The sequence below is a fragment of the Stenella coeruleoalba genome (assembly GCF_951394435.1).
Source record: "Stenella coeruleoalba genome assembly, chromosome: 15".
NCBI classification, from domain to species: Eukaryota; Metazoa; Chordata; class Mammalia; order Artiodactyla; family Delphinidae; genus Stenella; species Stenella coeruleoalba.
Window position 1 is genome coordinate 49574055 of NC_137161.1, and position 16191 is coordinate 49590245.

At 63.2% G+C, this 16191-nt stretch overlaps 5 protein-coding genes across 9 annotated transcripts; 2 read left to right on the forward strand and 3 right to left on the reverse strand.

Annotated features, from left to right (window-relative positions):
* Nucleotides 1-1153: 1153 nt before the first annotated feature.
* On the forward strand, nt 1154-3487 carry RHBDL1 (rhomboid like 1; the record flags this gene model as incomplete). Of its 2 annotated transcripts, XM_079945756.1 has the most annotated exons (8): nt 1154-1315; nt 1750-1911; nt 2124-2348; nt 2433-2581; nt 2710-2822; nt 2897-2997; nt 3081-3141; nt 3216-3487. In XM_079945756.1, exons 1-8 carry the CDS (start codon nt 1277-1279, stop codon nt 3485-3487), a joined length of 1122 nt encoding a protein of 373 aa, XP_079801882.1. In that variant the 5' UTR covers nt 1154-1276. The 2 variants fall into 2 exon arrangements, with proteins under 2 accessions (XP_079801882.1, XP_079801883.1); XM_079945757.1 differs by lacking the exon at nt 2124-2348.
* A 648-nt stretch (nt 3488-4135) lies between these two features.
* LOC307197956 (uncharacterized protein) lies at nt 4136-5421 on the reverse strand (the record flags this gene model as incomplete). Its single annotated transcript, XM_079944510.1, has 3 exons — nt 4136-4273; nt 5023-5104; nt 5174-5421. 3 exons carry the CDS (start codon nt 5419-5421, stop codon nt 4193-4195), a joined length of 411 nt encoding a protein of 136 aa, XP_079800636.1. The 3' UTR covers nt 4136-4192.
* A 92-nt stretch (nt 5422-5513) lies between these two features.
* Nucleotides 5514-7712, forward strand: STUB1 (STIP1 homology and U-box containing protein 1). Its single transcript, XM_079944506.1, has 7 exons — nt 5514-5820; nt 6338-6536; nt 6625-6790; nt 6991-7078; nt 7237-7293; nt 7380-7496; nt 7574-7712. The coding sequence occupies exons 1-7, from the start codon at nt 5659-5661 to the stop codon at nt 7697-7699; spliced, it is 915 nt and encodes a 304-aa protein (XP_079800632.1). The 5' UTR covers nt 5514-5658; the 3' UTR covers nt 7700-7712.
* Nucleotides 7713-7951: 239 nt separating this feature from the next.
* Nucleotides 7952-9649, reverse strand: JMJD8 (jumonji domain containing 8). 3 transcript variants are annotated; one of them, XM_079944508.1, is made up of 9 exons: nt 9512-9649; nt 9336-9434; nt 9076-9124; nt 8902-8998; nt 8744-8812; nt 8533-8652; nt 8396-8445; nt 8166-8300; nt 7952-8086 (listed from the first exon to the last, which is right to left on the reverse strand). In XM_079944508.1, exons 1-9 carry the CDS (start codon nt 9601-9603, stop codon nt 8006-8008), a joined length of 792 nt encoding a protein of 263 aa, XP_079800634.1. In that variant the 5' UTR covers nt 9604-9649; the 3' UTR covers nt 7952-8005. The 3 variants fall into 3 exon arrangements, with proteins under 3 accessions (XP_079800634.1, XP_079800633.1, XP_079800635.1); XM_079944507.1 differs by having other exon boundaries at nt 8378-8445; XM_079944509.1 differs by having other exon boundaries at nt 7958-8086; nt 8171-8300; nt 8378-8445.
* On the reverse strand, nt 9644-15178 carry WDR24 (WD repeat domain 24). 2 transcript variants are annotated; one of them, XM_079944505.1, is made up of 8 exons: nt 14097-15178; nt 12727-12904; nt 11906-12578; nt 11259-11377; nt 11059-11180; nt 10861-10965; nt 10436-10776; nt 9825-10260 (listed from the first exon to the last, which is right to left on the reverse strand). In XM_079944505.1, exons 1-8 carry the CDS (start codon nt 14575-14577, stop codon nt 9907-9909), a joined length of 2373 nt encoding a protein of 790 aa, XP_079800631.1. In that variant the 5' UTR covers nt 14578-15178; the 3' UTR covers nt 9825-9906. The 2 variants fall into 2 exon arrangements, with proteins under 2 accessions (XP_079800630.1, XP_079800631.1); XM_079944504.1 differs by having other exon boundaries at nt 9644-10776.
* Nucleotides 15179-16191: the final 1013 nt, after the last annotated feature.

Sequence of the window (16191 nt, forward strand, 5' to 3'; positions counted from 1 at the left end):
GAGCTCCAGCCTAAGGACAAGGGGACAGAGAACCTTTCTTGGGCTGAGGAGGGGGCTCAGCTTGGAGTTTAGGTGCTCACTCTGGCGTGCATTCTGGGCGTGGAGCAGAGGCAGTATGTGGTGTGCTTGGGTGGAGGACCTTGGCCAGACAAGTACCCCCTCTACTTCCTGTAATTAGTCATTCTTTGCAAGACAGGCCTTTAGGCCAGGGCCCCTCCCCCAGCCCTGACAAGCTGTTTCTAGAGGCGGGGGAGGTGCCTCCTCAGCAGGGGATGCTTAGGCCTGACCCAACAGGGGCTGGGGGTCACACCCTTAAGTTGTTTCAACCATCCCGCTGGCCCCCCAGTTCCAGTGACCTGAGGACCCCTGGTGCAGTTCTTACTAAAGCTGGGCAGGGCAGGATGCTACTTTTAGCTGCTGCATCTGTCCTGAGGCTCAGCTGTGCAGGCATTCTGAGCGGTGCTGTCAGGGGTTGCTATGGTTATACATTACCACAGCCTGTCACCTTTTTATTGTAGGGGGTCTACCTGTTCTCCCTGGGAAGTAGGGCTCCTCTCCATCCCAGCTGCGGTCTTGTCCACTGGGGGGCTCTCCCCACCCCCATGTCCATGGGTCAGTTTAGCACTGTGGCCACAGGAGTAGTCAGGAACCTTCAGCCCAAGTTGTGTTGGTCCCCACCCACTGAGCAAGGCCTGCTGCAGGGACCTCCCTCAACCCTGCTAGTTGCCCAGTTGGCTTCAGCGCTCGCCGCTGGGGCCGTGGAGCCGCTGTTGCCGGGACGGGCAAGCATGTCTGCCAGGGAGGGAGGTGCCTTCAGGGAGCCCGGTGGGGGGAGTCCCCAGCAATGGGTTGTTCCCTGAAGCCTTCCCCGAGGAGGTGGCATCGGCGCTGAGGCCCAGACCGGGGCAAAAGGGTGGGCGCAGAAGGGGCTTGCGTGCCGCGCGTGACTCAGTTTCCCGGCTGCTGCCCCGCGGGACGAACAGCTGCAGCCCGGGGCGGGGCGGGGGCGCCGGCACTTGAGCCAAGCGCCCCGCGCAGTTCTTGCCTGGCACGTCCGCGTGCGGGTCGCGCGCGTGTCCTGACCGCGAGTGGCTGGGCTGGCAGCGGCGGCGTGTGCGGCGGGGGCGGGCGGCTCCGTGACGCGGCGCCGAGCGGAGTGGGCGGAGCCGGAGGGCAGGGGCGGAGCGGAGTAGTCCGCAGAGAAGCCCCTCCCGGCCGCGGCCGCCGACCCCGGCCCCCGGCCCCCGGCCCCCGGCCCCCGGCCCGGCCTGGCTCTATGGACAGGAGCTCGCTGCTGCAGCTTATCCAGGAGCAGGTGCGTGGAGAGGTGGGGGGCGCCGGCCCCGCCCCCGCTGCCGGCCCCCCGCCCTTGGGTGGGCCGGGGGGACGGAGCTCTGAGACCCTCAGCACAGCCCCTTCCCTGCACGACCTTGGTCCCCTGCACGAGACCGAGCCAGACTAGGGCGCTTGGGGAGGGGCAAAAGGGTTGGTGATTGCCCTCAGACCTTGGCCCTACCCTTTCAGGATGGGCAAGGCAGAAATGAGGTGGGGAGACGGCTGGAGAGCTAGCGGAGCTAGAGGCCGGGGACCTAGGTACCGGTGCCTACAGCTAGCTCCTGGGACCATGTGGGCACAGGGGCCTGGACCCAGGGTGCTCGGAGCCTGCCTCTCCCGCCTGACGTGGCTCAGCCCTGTGGTCCTGGGGCCCGGCCCACCCTCAGACCTTGGCTGCTGGCTCCCCGACCCCAGCAGCTGGACCCTGAAAACACTGGCTTCATCGGTGCGGACACCTTCGCTGGCCTGGTGCACCGCCATGAGCTGCCCCTGGACCCGGCCAAACTGGACATGCTGGTGGCCCTGGCCCAGAGCAACGAGCGGGGCCAGGTCTGCTACCAGGAGCTGGTGGACCTGGTCAGTGCCACAGTGGGTGGGCAGCTGGGGTATGGGCGCAGTGCCCTGGCTGGCATGGGTTGGGCAGGCGGCCCCTCCTCCCTGCCTTTCCCATTGGGGAGGGCTATAGCCATGGGGCAGGGCTTCAGACCCTGTGACAAGCTGGGTGGACCACTCAGGAGGGGCAGCCATGGGGGGAGTATCGTGGCCTATGCCTAGGCCCCGCCCCCCAGATCAGCAGCAAGCGCTCAAGCAGCTTCAAGCGGGCCATCGCCAATGGACAGCGGGCACTGCCCCAGGACGGGCTGCTGGACGAGCCAGGACTGGGTGTCTACAAGCGGTTCGTGCGCTACGTGGCCTACGAGATCCTGCCCCGAGAGGTGGACCGCCACTGGTACTTCTACCGGCACCGCAGCTGCCCACCCCCTGTGTTTATGGCTTCGGTCACCCTCGCCCAGGTGGGCCTGCCCGTCCACCACCCACCACCCCGGGAGCCTCCCTTATCCTTGGTCTTGCCTGGCCCCAACACTTGTCCCTCCCAGATCATCGTGTTCCTGTGCTACGGGGCCCGTCTCAACAAGTGGGTGCTGCAGACCTACCACCCTGAGTACATGAAAAGCCCCCTGGTATACCACCCCGGCCACCGTGCTCGGGCCTGGCGCTTTCTCACCTACATGTTCATGCACGTTGGGTGAGTGGGCCCACCTCTGGCACCCCTCGGATTGGATCGGGAGGGCTCAGCCTCTCGAGGTGGGGGCAGGGGGCTGGTAGCCCCCTGGCGGACCCCACCCTTCACACCTATTTGCCCCATATGGCCAGGCTGGAGCAGCTGGGGTTCAACGCACTCCTGCAGCTGATGATCGGGGTGCCCCTGGAGATGGTGCATGGCCTGCTCCGCATCAGCCTGCTCTACCTGGCTGGTGTGCTGGCAGGTGAGGCAGGTGTGTGCGCCCTGGCCACCTCACTGGTGGGCCTCACCCTCACGGCTCTCCCCTTGCTCACACAGGCTCCCTGACCGTCTCCATTACTGACATGCGGGCCCCTGTGGTGGGGGGCTCCGGCGGGGTCTACGCCCTGTGCTCTGCACACCTGGCCAATGTCGTCATGGTAACGGGGCAGCCCCTGCGGCGGGGTGCGGGGAGGGGCCCATAAGGCCTCCCTCACAGCCTTTTTTATTCACACCCCATCAGAACTGGGCTGGGATGAGATGTCCCTACAAGCTGCTGAGGATGGTGCTGGCCCTGGTGTGCAGTAAGTAGGGAGCCAGGGTGGAGGGGCCTCAGCCTATGGCTAGGGTGCCTCTCACCTGCTGCCTCCCTCTGTAGTGAGCTCCGAGGTGGGCCGGGCCGTGTGGCTGCGCTTCTCCCCGCCACTGCCTGCCTCGGGCCCACAGCCCAGCTTCATGGCACACCTGGCGGGCGCGGTGGTGGGTGTCAGCATGGGCCTGACCATCCTGCGCAGCTATGAGGAACGCCTGCGAGACCAGTGTGGCTGGTGGGTGGTGCTGCTTGCCTATGGTACCTTCCTGCTCTTCGCCATCTTCTGGAACATCTTTGCCTACGACCTGCTGGGTGCCCACATTCCCCCGCCACCCTGACAAGAGTTCCCAGGGCCACACCAGCCAGGGCGCAGCATCCGTGGGCCAGCCACTAGGGAGGCCTGCATGTTCGTCCTCTGTGAATGTATGTCTTGAGGCTGCTTCTTCCTGGTGGGTGCAGGTGGCCCCTGTGGCCCACTGACTGCAGGCCAAGCCTTACACCAGCCCTGGCCACCCCCTCCCAGGCCTGGAGGAATAGGACTGATGGACTGGGCTGAGTGGTGGAGGTCCCCAAGGGTGGCCCCAGAGGAGACCCTGCCCTGGCCTCTCCCATGAGACTTGCAGTCTGAGCCTTTTTGGAGAATGAATAAATATTTTACACAGCACCAGGTGGCTGTACTGGGCACTGCGGGCTGGGCTGGTCTCCCCCCAACTCACTGATCAAACTGTGAGGGCCCTTCCCTCCACACAAACAGCAGCCTGGGCTTCCCCCTTGCTTTTCTGTACCCAGCATGAGGTGTCTCTGTATGGGAGATGGGAGCCCCTGGGGAGAGTCATGGGCCTCATAGTCAGGTTTGAGTTCAGCAAGCATTTATTGAGCTCCTACAGCAGCCAGCCCCCTGTCCAAAGACTTGTGCCCTGAGATCACAGGGTAGGTGTGCAAGCCCTGGGCCACAGCCAAGTCAGTAGGCCTGGGTCCTGTGGTTCTTGGCTGGCCTGGTGTCCTCAAGGGTGGCCAGGCTGGGACCGAGGTCAGGCAGCAGGTCAGGGCACAGCTTCTGCCCTACAGCCCAGATCCACAGTGCTGTCTCCACACGGTGAGGAGTCCACAGCCTGAGGCACTGCCTGGGGTGGGGCAGAGGGAGTCTGGGGCTCAGGGGCACCAGTCACCCTACCCTGCTGGATAACTCTGCACATCACCCTGACCAGAGTCCTGGATGCCCTCTCTGGCCGCCAACAGATTGCACGTTGGCTCAGGGCTGTGGCACCCTCCTGCACCCGGCCCAGGTAGAGCAGGTAGTGCTTCAGGGTGTACTGCAAGGCTGGCAGACCGGGCACTGCGGCCACTGCCTCTTCAGACATGAAGGCTGCTACCTCGAGAGCTCTGGCAGCCAGGACTGCCGCGGGAAGTAAATGGACAGCACTCAGCCCCACCTCGACGTGGGGCTGCCATTCCCAACAACTCTCGGTGTCACGTATCTGGCCATTTCACAGATAAGGCCACTAACACGCCAGGTTCCGCCCACGACCTCGCCGGGGGGACGCCCAGCTCTCCCTACTAACGCGAGGTGATAGCCGGGCCCACGCCCCGGAGGGCGCACAATTCCGTGACCGCTGCGTTCACGTCTGGCAGGAGACAGAAGGCGGCGGCCGAGCGCTGCACCACCAGCTCCGGGGAGTTGGTGGTCAAGAGCTGCTGCAGGCGCGGCCGAAAGTGGCCCCTCGGTGGTCAAGGCGGGTCTGGGGTCACGGCTGGTGGATCTCGCTAGGGGCCCCGCCCCCAGGCGCGAGGGCCCGCCCCCAGGATGAAGCCACGCCCACGGCGCTACGTCCCGCCCCGGAAGGCTCCGTCCCCCACGTGGGAAGCTCCTCACCGCCAGTTTCCACGCCAGCAACTGCTCCAGCTCGTCGCGTGTCACGTGCTTCTCGATGGCTGCGGGCAACTCCTCTCGACACCTGGGGAAGGGCGGTGACGGGGAATCCGAGCCACGGGGGTCGGCCCGCCCGATGTCCCCACCGTCCTACCATCGCTCCAGGGTTTCCAGCCGCCCCTGGGGGCTCGCGCGCGCCCGCAGCACTTCCCCGTGGCACCCCAGGACGTTGGCCCAGCTGCTCGAGTCCTCACAGCCCGAGCCCGCGGGCAGTCGCCATCCCCACGCGCCTGGGCGGAGCCTCGGGGGCGGGGCGTCGGAGTGCCCGAGCGGGCTCCTGCCCCGACGACCTCGGCACTTCTCAGGCCTCAGACGCTGCGCGTCGCGTCGCCGCGAGCGCATGCTCCCCCGCCTGCCCCGCCCCTCCCCCTCCCCGTCCTCCGCCTCGCGTCTGGTGCACGCGCTGCCCCGCCCGCTCGCAGGCCATCCTTCCCGCTGGCCCCGCCCACCTGCGCGGCCGGAAGTTCCGGTGGCGGAGCGCTGGACCGGGCCCGAGCGGATCGCGGGCTCGGGCTGAGGGCGTAGGGCGGGCCCGGCGCGGAGCCTGGGAGCGGAGCCCGGGCCGTGCCGCGCGGCGCCATGAAGGGCAAGGAGGAGAAGGAGGGCGGCGCGCGGCTGAGCGCCGGCGGCGGCGGCAGCCCGGAAAAGAGCCCGAGCGCGCAGGAGCTCAAGGAGCAGGGCAACCGGCTCTTCGTGGGCCGCAAGTACCCGGAGGCGGCGGCCTGCTATGGCCGCGCCATCGTGAGTGCGCCTGCACCGCGGGAGGGGGCCGGCGTCCGAGCCAGGGGAGGGGCCGGACTGCGGCTTCGCCTCCGCGTCCTCCCCGGAGCCCCTGTCTGGCCACCCCCGCCCGACTTTCGGAGGCGGGTGGTGCTTGGGCTCTGAGAACTCAGTGATGATGTTGTTCCAAAGGGGCCAAGGCCACGGCTCCAGAGCCAGTGCTGGTTGCCAGAGAACTGTGGCGGGTGGGAGATTCAGAGTGCTTGAGGCCCACTCGGCTGGGGGCCAGGGACCCTTGCCCTTTGAGGAGTCCAAGCCCAAAGCTGGTGATTTCCACAGATCTGGAAAAGCTACCTTCACAAGACTCACTGGAGTCCAGAGGGTGGGCTCAGGTAGGCTCCACCCTCCCTCAGAACCCAGAGGCTTGGAAGCGGAGAAACCTGTAGTGTCTTGATTCCAGCTATGGGCTTCAAGCTGGGACAGAGGGGGTAGGCTGAGCTCACTCCCTCACGCTGGCTGGTCTGCCCTTGTTCTCCAGACCCGGAATCCCTTGGTGGCAGTGTATTACACCAACCGGGCATTGTGCTACCTGAAGATGCAGCAGCATGAGCAAGCTCTGGCTGACTGCCGGCGCGCCCTGGAGCTGGACGGGCAGTCTGTGAAGGCACACTTCTTCCTGGGGCAATGCCAGTTGGAGATGGAGAGCTATGATGAGGCTATTGCCAACCTGCAGCGAGGTGGGCTTACAGGCTGGCTGGTGCCAGGGTGCCTGGGACCAGGCGGGTGGACTGGCTGGAGGTTTATCCAAATCTTCTATTCCTCCAGCCTACAACCTGGCCAAGGAGCAGCGGCTCAACTTTGGGGACGACATCCCCAGTGCTCTGCGCATCGCGAAGAAGAAGCGCTGGAACAGCATTGAGGAGCGGCGCATCCACCAGGAGAACGAGCTGCACTCTTACCTCACACAGCTCATTGTGGCCGAGCGTGAGAGGTGGGCTGTGGTGATGACAGGCGCCCCCCGGAAGTCACCACTTTTAGGTTAACTCTGAGTCGTGAACACAATCATTTATTGAAGGTCAACTCTGGCACGCAGGAGATGGAGGGGAATGAGGCCTGAATGAGCCTAAGATTGGAGTGGAGTCTGACCTCCTGGCCAGACCCATCTCTGATCAGCTTTTGGTCAACCTCCAGGGAGCTGGAAGAGTGTCAGCGGAACCATGAGGGTGATGAGGACGATGGCCACCTCCGGGCCCAACAGGCCTGCATTGAGGCCAAGCATGTGAGGGTGCCCCAGCCCAAGTGTGGGTCCTGTGTGTATTTGCATGCGTGTAATGGACGTGAGGTGCCCCTGGCTCCTGCTGGGTCTGTGAGTTTCGGTGCCTGGGGAAGGGAGATGGGGTGTCAGGCCCACAAACATAGCTGCTTGGTTCTTTGCAGGACAAGTACTTGGCAGACATGGATGAACTCTTCTCCCAGGTAGACGAGAAGAGAAAGGTGAGCTGCCTGTCTTCTGGGGTCTGTGGGTAGCAGGAGTCGGAGCAGTGCCCCTTCCCAGCCCCTGATCTGACCCTGTGCTGCAGAAGCGAGATATACCCGACTACCTGTGTGGCAAGATCAGCTTTGAGCTGATGCGGGAGCCCTGCATCACACCCAGTGGTATCACCTATGACCGCAAGGACATTGAGGAGCACCTGCAGGTGAGGGCCCATGGGAGTTGGGAGCAGGACCCACACCCACTGAGCCCCTCCTAATTCTGATTCTGTTGTCACTGCAGCGTGTGGGCCATTTCGACCCTGTGACTCGGAGCCCCCTGACCCAGGAACAGCTCATCCCCAACCTGGCTATGAAAGAGGTCATTGACGCGTTCATCTCCGAGAATGGCTGGGTGGAGGACTACTGAGGCAGGGCGAGTGTGTGAGCCACTCACCCGCCTTGCCTGGTACCCTGGCCCAGGAGGGCCTTGGGCAGTAGTCTCTAGCCGCTGTACATAGTTTGTGTCCCTAGATCCCTATCTTGGTGTCCCCAACCCACCCCCATCAGTTCTGCTGGGTCATGAGCCTCCCCCATCCCCCTCTGGGCCAGAAACAGTGGGTGAGAGTGGGCTGGGCTGAGGCTGCCGCTGCCATCTCTGTCCCTGTAATAAAATCTGTGAGCACTATAGGGGCATGTGCTGGTGTGCGACGGGCTCCCCAGCCACCCCCTTTGGCTAGCTGAGAAAAGTAGACATGAAGACGCTGGTGTCGAGGTTGAGTGTGGCGTGCCACCATCGGTCAGGGAAATACAGCACCTGGGAGTGGGGGGGACACAGGGATTGGTTGGGGCCCCTTGACCCAGCCCAGCCTGGCCCCTGTCTGCCAGCCACTGACCTCACCAGCGTGGATGGTGCATTCCAGGGGCCGTGCAGATAGTGCCAGGGCTGGGTATGTGTCCCGGAGCCAGGCCAGTGTGGTCTTGTTGGGGTGGAATTCAGGTGTCTTCGCAGGAGGGTACAGGAACCAGCGCTGAGGGTGGGAGCAGCAAGGTCACTCTTTGTGCTGTGGTCAGTGAACCCAAAGTCTCAGCCCCACCCTTTGCTGACCTTTCGGCCATAGATCACCTCTGAGAACCCGGGCCCGTGCCAGTGGAAGGGCACCCCAGAGCCGGCACCTGTGTGGTGAGTTACGAGCAGCTGGTTACCAAGCCTAATCCTCCCCCACCCAGTTCCCAAGTCCCCTGGTCCTGCAGGGCACTCACCTGCAATTCCAAAGCTATAAGCAGGAATGGTACCTAGCAGGCTGAATGGAGGTGGAGAGTAGTGCCGAAAAAGTGATGCCCATTCCGTGAAGTTATTGTCCCCAAAGAAGTACAGGGTGTCTGACAGCAAAACACACAAGAGGATGCAGGAATCTTGGCACCTGGGTACTAAGTCACCCCACCCCACCCCATGGCCACCTGTCTGGCTCACCATTGCCCATGGAGAAGGGGTCCTGGGGGTGCAGCATCTGCTCCACATACTCCTGAAAGGGCAGGTCCACTGCAGTTTGAAAGGGGTTGGTCAGGACTGGTTGGTGCTGCCTTCAAGATGCTGGCAGGCAGGCTGGGCTGCTGGGAGGGGCAGCTCACCTTTCTGGTAGGAGTAGGTGTTGGCAGTGCTCAACCGGACCACGCTGTCCCCAAACAAGGCCAGCAGCCTTTGACGGGAGCACAGGTCCCGGAACCTCTGTGGGGGCGGGGAAAATACTCAGGGGCCAAGCTCAGCACGGGCGAGTGGTGGTCGCGAGGAGCGTGAGCACTCACCGAGTTGTCTGTGAGCCCCTGCAGAATGACAGGTCTGGAAAAGGCGTAGCTAGAAGAAAAGGAGGAATCATGGCCTCAGTCTGATCCGCGCCCATCGTCCGCCCCCGCCCACACGCGCTCGCACGAGCTCAAGGGGAAGCGGCCTAAGGAGGCCCGGGAGGACGGGCCGGCGACCAGTGCGCGGCCTCAGCGGTGCACGGTGACGGAGCCCCCGAGTTTTCAGGCGTGGGAAGTGTGGCCATACAAGAGGACGCGCTTACCGCTGCACGAACTCGGCGTAGCTGAGATCGGCCCGGCGCTCTACGGTGCAGCGTTCCTCCTCCGCCACGGCCGCCGGCGCCCCCGGCCCGGGCCGCCGCCTGCCGACACAGCTGGTCAGTGCCCTTGGCCGCCCCGCCGGCCGCCCCGCTCCGCCCTGCCGCCCGGCGCCGCTCACCACCCTCCGTCGCCTGCCTCCCGGAGGCTCCGGGCCGGAACCACCAGCGTCCAGAGCGCGAGCAACAGGAGTAGCCGCACCCCCAACGCCATATCCCGCCGCCGCGAGGCATGCCGGGAGCTCCGTCGTCGTGGCAACAGGCTGGCTCCCGGAAGCGGCTTCCTCTGGCCCGTCCTGGAAAGAGGGGGCACTTCCGGAAGGCGGGACGAAGGTCGCACCAAGAGCTGCTATTGGCTACTGCCAGCTCCCGTGGACACACTGCCACCCGCCCACCAGAGTCGCCCACGCGGGACCGTAAGCGACGCGACCGGGTGACAGGCAGCCTCAGAATACGTCTCCCGCTTCCTTTATTTGGTTCACAAGCCCCGCACACCCATCCAGGTCCGGCAGGCGGGTCAGGAGTACTCGCACAGGTGGCCGCATCCGGCGGGGCAGTGGGAGCTGCCCTCCAGCCACTTCATGATGTGCTGCAGGTGTCCGCCGTGACTGCAGCCCTGGCACCACACGAACAGACCCTTGACCACGTGGTGGCAGACGGCGCACATGCTGGCGCAGTGGTGGCACCTGTCGCAGACCCAGCCCCGGCTGCTCATGGGCCGCTTGCAGTGACTGCAGTTGACGTGCAGGGTGGTGGAGGCCTGGTTGAGGCAGCTGATGGCACGGCTGGTGCTGAGCTTGACCACCTGGTTGGACACATTCCAGAGGCAGAAACGCTGCAGCAGGTCGATGTAGGACGTGTACCAGTGCTCCTGGTGGTGCAGGGAGGGGAGGAAGGAGGTAAGAGACCAGGGTTTCGGGCACACTGAGGAGCTTCCCCCAAGTGTGCTGGGCACAGACAGAGGGGCGGGTGCAGGCGGGGCGTGCAGGGGTAGTCCTGGGGGTGGCAGCTGCTCCAGGGAGACCCCCCCAGACCCTGTCACCCACCTGGGTCTGCTCGTCGATGTCTTTGCGCACGCGTTCACCCAGCACAATGAGCACGGACACGGCCATCTGCACGTCGCCCTGCTCCGCATAGAAGCGCAGCATGTCACACACCAGGGCACTGAAGAAGTCAGGCGGCAGGCGGCTGTCGTACAGTGCGTGTGAGACGGAGATGAGTGAGAAGGAAGAGTCCACAGGCACCAGGGAGGCTGCATCTGCCTCGTTGCCACTCACATGGGGCGAGTCGGCCTTGTCTTGCAGGTGCTCAGGCCCGGGTGGGGTGTCCACAATCTCGTGGCGCAGTGGGAAGGCTTCCTGGGGCAGCACATACTCGGGCTCCTCAGCTGCAATGCAGGGGGGGGCGGTAGGCAGGGTATGAGCCTCTGGCCCCGCCTCCTGGCCCCACCCCTCCCCAAGCCCCCACTTACAGTGAGCGTGTTCCGGGTCTAGCAGGTACAGCTCGTCATCCTCACCTTCCACATCACCCAGCAGGTAATCGGCAGGCACGTCGCTGCCCTCGGTCTCCTCGTTATCTGCCCGAGGGAGGGAGAGCATTGCAGGACCAGCTCACTCTGGGAGGCCCCAGTCTCACTCCCATGAATGCCCTGCGTCTGCTCCCAGCCTACCTTCGTTGGTGATAAGTGTGGCTGAGGAGTCCAGCAGCACTGTGTCACTCCGTGCATCACCCTTGCTGCGGTCCAGCCGAGTCTCACTGCCCAGCCCTGGGGCCATATCCTTTAGATTGAAACTGGAGGCAGGGAAAGCCGATGGATAGGTGGGCCCCAACAATCCCACCCTCTGGGGAAAGCCACCCCCAGATGTCTACCTGTTCATAAGTGGCAGGCCACAGGAGCTGCCCTTGCCCACACTGTGGTTGAGGTTGGTGGTGGACACCAGGCCAGGACTACAGTAGATGATCCGTAGCATGGTCCATGTCTGCGCCACCTAGGGGTGGGCACTGTTCACTCACGGGGGTCCTGGGTCCCTGGCGCCCCGTGCAGGCCCCCCTCTGCCTGGATGGAACCACAAACCCTCAGCTTTCAGCTGCCCCAGGGACCCAACGTCCTGGCCCGCCCCAGGTGGGAAATCGATGCCCATGGGAAGACAAAAACCCCAGCCTCAAACTTGCAGAGGCACAGAAAGAAAAGTGGAAATGAGCCTGGGGTCCCCAGGAGGTGATAAGTGAGGCAGTGTGGGCCTTCTGCGTAGGGCTAGACACCTTGGGAAGTCTAAAAGCAAGGATAAGCCAGAAGAGGGGGCTCCAGCCCCACAGCACCCCAGACCTGCATCCCAGGAATGGCACTGGCATCTGGCCCACTTGGGGCTCTGGACACCCTTAGTTACTGGGGCAAGAGCCAGTGGTGACCTCAAGCAGAACTGAGCACTGAACTCAGGGCAGGGTCTGGGCACAGCAGTCAGAGGAACTCTCTGACCCTACACCGAGATCATGGCCCTCAACCCAGCCCTATGTACCTGGTTGCGGCCAAGCTCCCGAGCCACTTTCGCATTGTGGTCACAAAGCTCGGCCAGTGGCCGGCCAGCCAGGGCATAACGCTCAGCCGTGTCCACGAACCAGCTCATGCTACTGCTGCCAGGCTCCATCTCAAAGACACTGAGGGCACTGGAGGCGAGGCCTGAGAAGGGCTCGGCAGGGTCCAACTTGCGCTTGAAGAAAATTGGGTGGCGCCGATCCCCAGTGTAGGGCTTGCGCCCCGACTCAGTGGCCACTAGGCTCTCCTTGGCTGCGAAGGCCAGATCCCCAAAGAGACCATAGCAGAGGCCCTCAGGGTTGGCGCGCTCAACAGGCTGGCTGGCATCACGGAATAGGTGCTGGCATAGGGTGCTGTCCTTGGAGCCGGAGAGCAGGAAGGAGGGATCGTGCGGGTGGCGCCAGGCAATGCCTGTTGTGACATCGCGGTGCTCCTCAAACATGGCAGCTGGCACAAAAGGCCGGCGCACGTCCCACACGTAGATGTTGTGGTCCACCATCATGGAGCACGTAGCTAGGTGGTGGCGGCACTCAGGCCGCCACTTGACTCTGGCCACGGATGCAATGGTTTGCACGCAGTGCACCTCCTTAGCGCGGTGTGTGGTCATGTCCCAGACCTTTACCATCTTGTCACGCCCACCTGTGGCCAACCAGCCCCTGTGGAAGGCCCGTGAGGTCCTCAGTGACCTCTTTTGGGGTGGGAGGGCTCCCCACTCTGTCTCACAGGTCTTGAGGCAGTGAGAGAGCCCTTCCATAAGCCCCACCCATCTTGCCCCATTGCCCCGGCCCCCACCCCACCCCACACCTGTCCTCGGGGTGCCAGTCGCAGCAGAAGACAGGCCCATTGTGGGCCGTGAACATTCTCTCACAGCGGTCGGGCCGCCGAATGTCCCAGAGCTGCACGTTGCCGTTCTCAAAGGTGGAGGCGAATGTGAAGTAGTCCCGGATGCTGAACTGGACGTCACGCACACTCTCAGACTGGCCTGTGGGCAGGACGTCAGTGGAGGGAGAGTTGGGGGTGGGTGGGTGGGTAGCCTACAGGGACTCCAGCAGGGAGAGCAACCAAGGGGTATCCCTTGGAGTGAATGTGGACTGGTGTCACATGCCTGCCCATGGCGCAGGCCAGGAGGCCTAGAGGGTGGAGTAGATACTGCCAAGGCCTGCCCAGGGTGGACAAGGGTGAGGAGAGGCCTGGCAGAGCAGACACAATAGCCTGGGCTGGTGAGAGGGACACAGGCATTGGGTGGTTTTGACACAGGCTCCTGGACCTCGATTTTCCCTGGATTCTGCAACTGACATCAGTCCTTGGGCGAAGCTGTGGTCGGCTTCAGGACCAGGTATCAGAGCATTGAATGAACAGGGGCCTCAGTGGGCTGAATACAATCCTTCGGGGGCCTGAGGCCCACGGAGGCATGGATGGGATGCCCCAGGATCTGCCCAGTCCCTACACCTTGAGCTGGAGCCGCCAAGTCAGCCCCAGAGCACTGGACACCTTGAGGGTACACGTCCACCCCTGTGGACCACCACACCAAGAGCCTCTGAGTGCAGTGTCCAGCTTTTCCCCAGCACAGGTAGCTCAAGGTCTGTCTTAAGAGGCCCTCAGATTCTCTCTGGGCTCTGCCCTGTGCTTCACTTGGTCTCAGCGAGGTGAAAAGGGAGAGCTGGCTCAAGGGGGGTTGTCAGGGAGCTGGGCCTGCTGGGAAGAGAACTGCGGGGGGACCAGGCAGTGCACCACTCCCCACTGCTTCCCTGGGCTGAGGACCCTGGAGGTAGACTTTGTGCAATGAGGTGGCCTGGAGCTCTGAGGCAAGGAAAGAGGAGACAGCAAAACAAACCCTCTGCTCAGCTGCCCAGGTGGGCTGTGGATCTGCTCAGGCCCTGCTCTCTCCCTGATCTCACACTCAGCCTTGACTCCTGCTGACTCCATAAGTGCATCAGAGCTGTGACCACACTCCAGGTACCCCTCACGCTTCCACTAGGCCTACCCCTGCCCTGCCCCTCTCCTGCTCACCTCCACCCACTCTTCCAGTGCCAGCTCGGCTGGCTCCTCCTCCAGGAAGCCCTCTGAGAGTACATCTGAGGGCCTTTGATGCACACAACATTTCTCAACCTGCCTAGACAGGCCAGCCACCTGCAGAGATGCACACCTGCCCGACCCGCCTCCAAGGGCCTCACCCGAGAAGGTGCTGACAGAGTCCTTCCTGCGAAGGTCGAAACACTTCATGAAGCCATCCTGGGAGCCACTGAGCAGCACGTGGGCCTCAGTGGGGTGGAAGCAGACTTTGTTCACCGTGCGTTTGTGCTCCGTAAACAGCTGGTCCTGCTTGTTGCGGGATGGCCGGCCCAGGTTCCAGGTGACCACGACTCCATTAGTCGCCGCCGTGGCAAGCAGGTTCTCGTCCATCTGGTGCCAAACAACATCTGCACAGCTCAGGTTGAGCGAGGGCTTGCGGCCCACACGAAGGTTCAGCTTCTCCACAAACTGCTCCTCCTCAATGGCATAGATCTTGAAGATGCTGCGGCCTGCCACGACCACCTGGGCCGCGTCACGGCACACACTGATGGCATTGGCTGGTGCATCCAGGTGGCAGTGCATGGTGCGGCCCGTCAGCGTGCTGCCACCCAGGGCTGTAGTCACGCGAGACATCTTCTCCATGGGTGCACGGGTGGTGGGGATAGGTCAATGAAGTTGGCAGGGCTGGTCAGCCTGGGGGTAGGGACCTGGCAGTTCAGAGCCTTTACCCTGGGTGGTTCCTCCAAAACTGCTTAGTCCAGGGCAGTCCACCATTAGTCAGTCTGACAGGCAAATTCCATCACCCTGGCTGAGCAGTCAGAAGGCGCCATAGCTGCCCTGAGGCCAGTGAGTCCCATGTCTGACTTCTGGGGAAGACCCTACCTGGTCAGTCCCAGGCCAGGCCACCTCTCCAACCCCCCAACTGCCAGATTAGGATAGTCACTGGACGTTCGGTCAGTCAATCCCGCCCGGGGAAGCCAGGTGGTTCCCACCGTCCGCAAAGTCGGCCTCTGGAAGGCGGGCAGAAGGATAGAGGAGCCCGGAGAACACAGGCTATAAAGGAGCGAGGGACACAGAGGGACTTCAAGGACCGAGCTGTTTAAGGAGCCTGGGGGGGTCTGGCGAGACCGGAGGCAGGAGAGGCTGGCGGCGCGGAGGTTGCGGGCGAGCGGAGGCAGCGGGAACAGAGCTAGCCGAACGGAGAAGTCTCTCCTTCCGAGAGCACCCGAACCATTTCCTAAAATTGCCGGGCCGGGGAGGAACCGCCGCGCCGGAAGCAGCCCGTCTCTTTCCTGCCCCCCCGCCGGACGTGGTCCTTTTCTTGCCAGCCCCTCGCCGGAGGCGGGTGCCCACACTACAAACGTTCCGGATCCGGGAGCTACGCTGGTGGAGGCGGAGGGGTTGACCGGGACTAGGGGTAGAGGGGTTCCCCCGGTTCCGCCTCGAGTGGTGGTGGGTTTTTTTTTAATCACTTTTTTTTTTTTTTTTTTTGCGGTACGGGGGCCTCTCACTGTTGTGGCCTCTCCCTTTGCGGAGCACAGGCTCCGGACGCGCAGGCAGCGGCCATGGCTCACGGGCCCAGCCGCTCCGTGGCATGTGGGATCTTCCCGGACCGGGGCACGAACCCGTGTCCACTGCATCGGCAGGCGGACTCTCAACCACTGCGCCACCAGGGAAGCCCCTATTGCAGTATTTTAATGCTAATGCTCATCTCTGCCCCAAGGTCCATCAGCAAGTCCAGGCATCCCTAAACTAGTCCTGAATCCCTCCATCGTCTCCGCCTCCTTTCTCGCCCTCCCCGGGACCCCAAGAGCAGCCTTCTAACGGCTCTCCCTGGGTTCCTCGTTTCCCCTGATCTGAACCCCGCACAGCAGTCAGGTACCACTCTTTGGCCTTAGGTCCCCCATAAGTCCCCACCGCGCTGTGAGTAAATCCCAAACTCCCGGCCTCTTCCTCTCTCCGCGCACCTCCAGCCACGGCGGCTTCTAGCCCTTCTTCCAGCTGGGCAAGCTCTTCCCTGCCTCGTGGCCATCGCACGTTTTCGCCCTCTGTCCTCTCCAGAAGGGATCTCCTTCTCCTTCAGAGTTCAGCTTACATGTCACGTTCTTGGAGGCCTTCCCTGGCCACCCCATTTAACGTGACCTCTCCACTGTCACCTCCACAGCGCTTGTCACAACCCATTCCTTTGTATACTGGTTGTCATCTGTTGCACACGAGTATGAACTCAACCAGGCAGAGATCACATCTGTCTCTGTC